General features: G+C 63.8%; 2 protein-coding genes across 2 annotated transcripts in view; both read left to right on the top strand.

Moving 5' to 3' along the window:
• The window catches only part of H696_00447 (hypothetical protein), a 2,292-nt gene extending 824 nt beyond the window's left edge, over positions 1-1,468 (top strand). The window contains exon 4 of the mRNA XM_009494302.1: positions 70-1,468. Coding sequence (XP_009492577.1) covers positions 70-990 — 921 coding nt within the window. The 3' untranslated portion in view covers positions 991-1,468. The remainder of the gene's footprint in view (positions 1-69) is intronic.
• Positions 1,469-2,450: 982 nt separating this feature from the next.
• H696_00448 (hypothetical protein) lies at positions 2,451-8,903 on the top strand (the record flags this gene model as incomplete). The annotated part of the gene is made up of 13 exons (XM_009494303.1): positions 2,451-2,583; positions 2,680-2,758; positions 2,822-2,880; positions 2,958-3,479; positions 3,605-3,870; positions 3,991-5,711; positions 5,881-6,084; positions 6,187-6,317; positions 6,454-6,845; positions 6,999-7,174; positions 7,303-7,411; positions 7,526-7,603; positions 7,697-8,903. 13 exons carry the CDS (start codon positions 2,451-2,453, stop codon positions 8,810-8,812), a joined length of 4,986 nt encoding a protein of 1,661 aa, XP_009492578.1. The 3' UTR covers positions 8,813-8,903.
• Positions 8,904-8,965: the final 62 nt, after the last annotated feature.

Consider the following 8,965-nt stretch of genomic DNA (forward strand, 5'->3'; position numbering starts at 1 on the left):
CCTCCCCCTGGCCCCCCGACGTATATCTGCACACACGCTCACATGCACCTCCCTCTCCCCCCAACAAAGCATCTCCTTATCATTGAGGATATCGTCGACACCGGGCGAAGTGCGATCGCGCTGCTTGAGGAGCTTCGTCGCACGGAGCCCGCATCCGTGCGCTTTGCCTCGCTCCTGCTGAAGAAGTCCCCACATTGGAATGGCTTCCGGCCGGACTATGTGGGCTTCATCATCCCCGATGCCTTTTTGGTGGGCTACGCGCTGGATTACAATGAGCACTTCCGTGATTTGGACCACCTGTGCATCCTCAATGACGAGGCCAAGGCCAAGTACCAGGTGTCCTTGACGAGCAATCCGATGGCTGCCCTGCTGATGTCTGGTCAGGCCGCTGCCGTGGCCGGTGTGCCATCGTCCTCGGTCTCTGCGCATGGCCTGTCCATAGGCGGGGGGATGGCCGGGTCCGGGGTTGGCGGAGGGGCCACCCTGGCCCACCTGGCCACCGCCTCGGCTGCCTTTGCTCGTGCCTCCCCCACCCCGGGTGGTGTTACCACCGTTCAGGGTGTCCACCGGACCCTGCTGTCACATGCAGCCGCCGCCATCAAGCCTGTCGGTTTGGCCACCCTCCCGGTCAGCGTCACACGGTCCCCCTCGCCGATTACCACCTCGCCCATGGCAACCCCTGCGGCTGATGCTCCCGGCGGCGGCGTCTCGCCCGGTAGCCGGATGACCCCTGGCACCGAAACCGCCCCTGGCGGCGGCGGCGGCACCACCACCGCCACCGTTGAGGACACCGAGATGTCCATGAACGAGTCAACCGCCTCGGCTTTGCTACTTCTCCCTTCATCGATGCCGGCGGTTTCCTCCCCCGCCACGGGCACCGAGAACCGCGTCACGGCGCCCACCACCTTCACTGGACCCACCCTGCTTGGCCCGTCTGTCGCCTCGAGCGCCTCGCGATCCGGCACTCCTGGTGGCGGTCCCGGGGCGTGAGCTTCAGTCAGGAGACTCCTTTGCTCTTCCTCCTGGCCACTTCCGTCGCCCCTCGACCTCCCTTTTCTCCCCCTCCTCTCACCATCCGCCATCCGGCCTTCACATTTTCCTGTCCCCTGGAATCCGCTCGTGTCATCGTCTTCGCTCCTCCCCCCCTCTCCCTGCCGTGCACTTTGCATCACCTGTATATTATCCATCACATGCGAGACCGCGCCCGGATCCTCGGCCTTTCCTTCACCCTATTTTACTCTCTCTCTCTCTCTCTCTCTCTCCCCCCCCCTCTCCTCCTCTTCCTCAGCCCCTCTCTTCTTTCTTAAGAGGAGGGCCTCTCCTGCACTGCAGCTCGCATGTTCTGTGCCCTCCTCCTCCCCCCCCCATCCTCGGTCATGTTCAGCGGGTTTCCTACAAGAAGACCCCCCCCCCTACACCGACCAGGGTCACTCCTTGTACAGTTATCGATAAAGGAATTACCATCCCCTGCTTTCGTTGCATGTGTGTCATCCCGGCGTTCTTTTCTCCATTCACCCTCCCTCTCATTCGCTTTTCGCTCTGCCTCCAAATCCGTCGTGTCTTCATTTTCACCGTGCTCTGCCGGGGCGGCATCCAGCGAGAGCATGATCGCTCACAGACCGCGGGGCACCCACACGCGGGCGGGGGGGGGGGGGGGGGTAAAGGGGGACGTGCATGTGTACTCCGGCTGGAGCAGATCGAGTGGATGCACCCACGGTCACATGATACACATTCGGTTATTTTTCAAATCGTTTCCGTCAGTTGGGTGTTGGTTGTCGCGCGACCTTTGGCCAGCGGGTCTCCAGCATGCGCGGCCGAAAACGCATGGAAGTTCTCTTTCACGGCCATTAGGCACATCGTGTAGGTGCGTGCGAATGCACTTGTGTGATCCGCATCTCCCATTGTAGTCCACCTTTTCCACGCCCCAGCCCTCTCAAAGAAGTGGCCGTGCGCGTGTGCGTGTACGGACGGGGGGGGGGGCGGGGGGGGGGAAAGGGGGGGGACTGGGGGGGGGGGGGGGGGGGGGGGACATAGGGCCAGGATGAATGTCTTGGTCCGGCGTTCCGGGAAGTGGAAACCGTCTTTTGTTGTGACAAGGACTTCCGGGTTCCCTTTCCCGGGGGCATTCGAATGGTCATTTTTAGATTGCCCTCCTCCGCGGCGGCCCTCCGCGAGGCCTACCTCCATCACTCTTCTTGGACGCCATTCCTGCTTTGCCACCCCCTCGCACTCTCTCCGCACGCGGCCCCCTTCCTTCCTCCTCCACTTCCATACCTCCTTGTTCCTCTCCCCTTCTTCCTCCGCTCCTCCTCCTCCCCCCCCCCCCCCCCCCCCCCCCCCCCCCCCCCCCCCCCCCCCCCCCCCCCCCCCCCCCCCCCCCCCACACCCCCCCCCCCCCCACAGAGCGCGTGCATTGGCCGGGAAGCGCCTCCCCTCTCGCCGCACCGAGGATGACCTCCTTCGATCTCCAGGAGGAAGTCCGTCGCCTCCAGGAGGAGGGCGTGGATAACTATTCTGCCACCCACCTAGCCATTCCCGGCTTCTGTGTCTCCGACGACCACAGCCTCGAGGCCCGCCTCAATGGTACGTCCCTGACACCTCTCCCATTTGGCAATGTACGCTTTCCAACTTACACCCCCTGCTGTCCTTTCCCCCGGGCTTCCTCTCCCTGTCCGACAGAGCTCGTTGACGTCCTCGAGTCGGATCCCTGCACCCTCAATGACCACAGCCAATACTGCCTGCTGGCCGTCGTTGTCAAGTATGTCCTGTCGCCTGCCTGTGATCCCCTTAGCCCGATCTGACCAATGACGGCCCTCCCCAGGAACCTGGCCGAACTTCGCTCCGAACGGCAGCACCAGGTGTTCGGGATCCTGACTTCGGGTGCGTTGTTTGGCCGTCGCTTTCCCATAGCCCACACCTCATGCTGACCCCCCTCCCGTCTGTCGCTTTGTGTGCAGGCATCCGCAAGGGCACCGATGCCGCCAAGTACCAGCTTGCCCTGTCCAATCAAACTGCCGGCGAAGCGACTGATGCCTACACAGAGCTCCTGGAACGTCTGCTCTTTCTGGCCCAGTGGGCCATCCGCCTGGTCGAGAACAATTACTCCCCAGGCGGCGGCACAGGCGCCGGGCCTACCACCGGGGCCGGGTCGGCCGCAACCGGGGGCTCGCGCGCCGGCGCCCGGCCCCGGGGATCTGGCTCTCGGGCCCAGTCGCGGGCGTCTGGCACCGGGGCCGGGCCCGGGGGTGACCTAACCGGCGCCGAGGCGGCCTGCTTCGCCGAGATCACCCGCATGATGGGCCTCATCCCCCTGGAGCGCCTTTGGCCGATGCCCCCTCGGCGACGCCTCATTGTCGACCTCCTGACAGCCCCAATCTACTCGCTGTTCGCCCGGCCAACGGCTCTGCAGCACAAGAGCCTGCGCGGCGCCATGTTCCTGGTTCTGGCCGAGTGCATCATCCGCTACAATCACAACTCCAGTATGTGCCTGCTTGGGCCTGAGTGGTGTCCTTCCCCCCCCCCCTTTTTTTTTACCCGTACTCTCCGATCATGCTTTCTGACATGGCATTTGCCTTCCCCGCGTGTGCCATGGCGCTTCCCGCAGTGGCCGTCTCCTCGATCATCCAGCTGCTGACGTACTTCTCTCACACGTCCGAGCCATTGGCCCAGCTCGTGGCCACTCTCGTGGAGAAGGGCAAATGGCACAATACTCTCAACGATATTCTCTTGGAAATCTGCCGGCTGAATTTCACCGCGACTCAGGAGAATGTCAAGCACTTTGCTGTCTTCCTCACATCACTGGTGGAGTTCGCTCCGCATGCGGTTGCCCCACGCCTGCCCTACCTGATTAGCCAGCAGATGGACTCGCCTGTGCGTGGGGATCCTCCTCCTTCTCTGATTCCTCCCCGCGCAAGCAGATGAGACGCTGACCCCCCCCCCCTCCCCCCCTCTTTCCCCCTTGTGTATGGCGCACTTTGCCCCCCTTTGCAGGCGTACCAAATGCGTCAGGCCATGGCCGAGGTTATCGGCTGTGTCACCGAGTACCTGTTGAACAATCCCCCCCCGGGATACGACCCCAGCAACGAGCAGGGCGAGGCCACCGGCTCGGCGCCCTGCGAGCTGTCGGCCACCGAGCAGCTGGTCGATGAGCAGCCGGCCGACGAGGCGAGTGCCCCGTCGGCACCGGACTCGGCCGCTGAGGAGGGCACTGGCGAGACTGCCTTGGCTGCATCGTCCCCGCCGGGAGGCGACATCGCGGATCTGATTGTCGATGAGACTGCCGAAGAGGCGGCCACCCCTGGCGAGGCGGGTGACGGCGAATCCCCCGAGGGCCCCGCGGCCGGCACCATCTCGCCGGCTCTGGCTCTGACCCGATACCAGCGCGATCTGGAGGACTTCCTGCACATCATCGAGCAGCGCTTCATGGACACCAGTTCCTTCGTTCGGTCACGCATTGTCCTGTGGGCCGGGCGGCTGATGGGCAATCGCCGGCTGCCGCCGACGCAGCGGGCTCGCTTCGCCGAGGCTGTCTACAGCCGGCTGATGGATCGGTCGAGCATCACCCGGCGGTCTGGCCTGCAGACCCTATGCCGGCTCTTGGCGCAGGTGAATGGTCCGGCCGATGTGGCGGTAGTGGCGCGCCATGGCCCGCTGTCGCCGGCTCTGGCCCGCAGCCTTGAGCGCATTGACCAGGTGTTTACCGATGCCGTGGAGCATGCGGTCCTGATGCTCAACTCGTCCTTCAAGACCGATGTCATCGAGGCCATTTCGCTCATTGTGGCGGCCTGGGAGCATGGGGTGTCGGCCTCGCGCGCGGCCGCCCGCAGCATGGTGCACCTGGTGTGGGCCCGCCACATTGACCACTCTCCGGCGCCAACCGGGTCGGCGGATGCCGAAGAGTCGGCCGGGGGGTCTGGATCCTCGGCCTCCGGCAAATCGGTCAAGGATCACCTGGTGGATGCCTACCTGAAGTTGTACTTCTCCCCGTCGCGGGCCCTCGCTCCGCTGGAGTCCGCGGCGCATGTTGTCCGTGGTCTTTTTGGCTTGGTCAATGAAATGACCTCGGCCGAACTGTCCTCCCTGGAGGAGCTCTTTGTGCTGATCAACGAGCGCAATGTGTCGGCTCGCACGCAGATCCTCCCACGCGACATGGAGCGTGTTCTTTGGACGTATTTCACATCGTCGCTGCCGGATGCCGGGCCAAATGCGCCGGATGTCAACCTCCCGGAGTTCCGCCGTTGCTCCATCATCATCCTCAGCATGCTGGCCCACACCCCATCCCAGGCGGCGGATATGTTCCTCCCTCGACTGGAGGCCATCAGCCAGGTGGGCCTGGCTGCTGGCCGGCCCGAGTCGATGACCACCACCCCCGCCACTGGCACCGGCATCCTCCCTGAGGATGGCGGGGCTCCCCCGATGCCGGGCCCGACTTTGGCGGTGGCCGATCCGCTCTTGGCGCGGTACTCCTGCATTGCCTTGCAGAAGCTCAACCCCAGGCTTACCTCTTCCAAGCGGCAAATGATTTCGGCCATGGCAGCCGCCGCCTCCTCCTCCTCGGCGGCATCCGGGGCGTCTGGTGCTTCTAAACGCCGGCGGAATGCCTCCAATCAAGCCCCGATGAACTTGGGCTTTTCGCGTTTCGCTCCGGACCACTTCCTGGCGCCGCGCCTGGCCGAGATCATCTACGACTTCTCGACCCCGATCAACAACTGGTTTGTCCCGACTGCCTCCACCCCTCCTCCCTGCCCCTTCCTCGCGGTCTCTTCTTCTCGCCTTCACTTTCGCTGGGCACCGGTGCCGATGGGGCTTTTCTTTCCCACTGACACCCCCGCTGCTATGTCCGGCGCTGCTATTGCCACTCTCGGCGATGTTGCCGGTCAGGATGGTTGTGGTCGAACAGGCGATTGGCTGCGTCTACCAGCTCTTCGAGCATCCCGACATTATCATGGGCCAACTGATCAAGATGATGACGAGCGCGGTGTTTGTTCTCTCCGACCGGCCTGGGTCGGCCTCGGCCTCGGCCCCGGCCTCGGCCTCGGCTGAGGCACACCTCACCGACGAGCGGGCAGCTCCGAGCACGGACTTGTGCGTTCCCTCCCCCCTCCCTCCCCCCGGATTGCCGCAGTCCGCCGCCTGCCCCTGTTCCTCCTCCTGCGTCTTCTGACCACCCCTTCCACTCGAGGACAGCACGAATCTTTCGGAGGACTCGCTCAGCCGCCTGCTCTTTGTGGTTGGCCATGTCGCGCTCAAGCAGATCACTCACTTGGAGACGATCGATCGGAATTGGAAGCGCGCACACTCCGCTGCCAAGGACCGAGGTACGGGGGCTGTTGTGTTTTTCTTTTCTCCCCCTTTCTCCTCACCGTCCCATGTGTCACTTTGTCTTTTGTTGGTCGACACATCCCTCACCATCTCTACCCTGCCTTCTTTTGTCCCCTCCCTCGGCCTCCGTAGCCAAGAAGATCGGCCAGGATGCCAAGCTTCACGATGAGAAGGAGCGCAAGAAGCGCCAGCGTCAGTCCAAGGGGGATCTCCAGCCGCCCGGCACGCCCGGGGCTCTGCTCAGCTCCAGCGGCAATGACGGGGCCCGTGACTCGCCGGCGGTCGCGGCTCAGAAGGCTCGCCAGCGCCTGTCTGTCCGGCAGTCGATGCGCAAGTCCGAGGGGCCGGCTGCCGGGATCGAGGATGACCTGGAACAGGTTTCCTCGACCGGCAATGCTGAGGATGACTTTGCCGACACCCTGTTGATTGTCCGCGAGGATGAGCTGCTCACCGGGCCGCGCTCGCTGCTGAGCGTCTTCGGGCCGATTATCGTGCAGATCTGCCAGCAGAACCGCACCTTTGATGTGCGTACTGGTGCTCTACCTTGGCCCTCCCCCGCGGGGAACTGTCAATCACCCTCTATGCTTCATTGTTGCTTTGTCTCGCTCCCTCTCTCTGACCATCTTCCCTTCCCTCGTCTCTCTCTCTCTCTCTCTCCCCCTCTTTGCTGCCTGCAGGACGAGGTTCTCCAGCAGACAGCTGTCTTGGCGCTCTGCAAGTTCATGTGTGTTTCGAGCGACTTCTGCGCCTCGAACCTTCAGCTGCTTTTCACCATCCTGGAGAAGTCCCCGGACGAGATCATCCGGAGCAACATCGTCCTGGCCGTTGGAGATATGCTCATTTGCTTTAACAAGTGCGCTTCCGAGAGGAGAAAAGAAAGAAGACAAGCCTGCGACCGTCGCACTCCCCCGCCCTCTCCCGCCCTCCTTGTCCTGTGTCCCTCCCCCCGCGGACTTCGCTAACATGTGCGCCCGCACGCAGCATTGTCGGTGAGAATATCGAGCACATGTACTATCGCCTGTCGGACCGTTCGCTCACTGTCCGCAAGAACACGCTGATGGTCCTCTCGCATCTGATCCTCAATGGAATGGTTCGTGCACGATACCGTGGGGGGGGGGGGGGGGGGTGTCACTCCGCTTGTTTCGCGTGGGCCGCCTTTTGCTGATTTGCCTCTCTCCCCCCCTCCCCCCCTGTCATCTTCCAGATCAAGGTCAAGGGCCACATCGCCGACATTGCTCTGCTCACGCTGGATCCTCATGGCGGAATCTCCTCCCTGGCCAAGGTGCGCTCCTACCTGCATGTCCTCAGGCACATTGGCCTGCATCTCGCACCGCCTCTCTGACCCTCCTCTCTGGCCCCTGCCCACCCTCTCCAGCTCTTCTTCTCCGAGCTGGCCACCAAGGATAATTCCATCTACAATAATATGCCAGACATGATCAGCAACCTGGCTCTCGGGAACCGGAATCTCCCGGTCGAGGACTTCCGCAAGGTGGCGCGCTTCCTGTTGAGCTTCGTCACGCGCGACCGGCAGGCGTCGAACCTGGTGTCGCGCCTGCGTGCCCGGGCGGCCACCGTGGCCACGGACCGCCAGCGCGAGGACCTGGCCTTCTGCATCAGCCAGCTGGTCAAGGACAAGGCTGCGGCGGATGAGATCATCCGGTCGCTTCTCGGATCGACCGACGCGATGGCTGAGGCGGCCGATTCCACCGAGCCAGCCGTGCTGGACCCAGTCACTGGGAGTCTCGACGCCGCTGCTGTCCCGGATGCCGAGACTGATGTTGGTCCGGCTGCCGGGCTTGCTCTGCCGCTGGTGGAGCCTGGCTCGGGCGTGAGTGACCCGGACATCGGCATCGAGCATGGGCCCGGCAAGAAGCCCAGCCGGTCAGTGACAATCATCTCGCCGATGTCGGATGATGATGATGACGACGACGACGATGACGACTCCTCGAGCTCTTCCTCCCCGTCGGACTCGGACTTGGACTCGGAGTCGGACTTGGACTCGGACGCCGAGCCCGGACTTTTGGCCTCCGCCCCGCACCCGATGTCCCCCTCTTTCATGGGCATTCGCCGGGTGCAGGGCCTCGGCTCGCCAGTGCCTGTTACCCCAGGCCGCGGATCGGAGGCCATTGCCTCGGCGGCCTTCTCCTTCCAGGCTCGCTCGGCCGCTGCCGGGAGACGCGCCCCCGGGCTCGGCGAGTGTCCGTCCACAATGCAGCTTCTCCATAGCCCGGCCAATGGGCTGGCGGCTGGTTCACCGCAAACTCCGCTGGTTGGCGGTGCGCACCTTCTGGAGGCTGGCCTCCTGTCCCCAGGGTCGGGATCAGTGCGCCGGCGTCTGCGTGATCCGGAGTCTCGGCAGAGCATCCTCAATTCCGGCGGTCACCGCCGGAAGCGGCGTCTCCTCGATCACTCGCCCACCACCACCGAGGAGGATCCGGACGACCAGGCCATGCGCTCGGCCGAGAGCGACGACGAGGAGGATGCCAACTAGCGCATCCGGCCGCAGTGTGAAGGAGAGCACCCCACCGGGGCGCCTCTTTTCCCCTCCTCGACATGGCAAAATATACACACATAGATTTCCAGCAGCATCCCACACGACAAAATGCAGCCCGCCAAACACTCATGCATGGGCCCACGGATGATG

The sequence above is a fragment of the Fonticula alba genome (assembly GCF_000388065.1).
Source record: "Fonticula alba strain ATCC 38817 unplaced genomic scaffold supercont2.1, whole genome shotgun sequence".
Classification (NCBI taxonomy): Eukaryota; order Rotosphaerida; family Fonticulaceae; genus Fonticula; species Fonticula alba.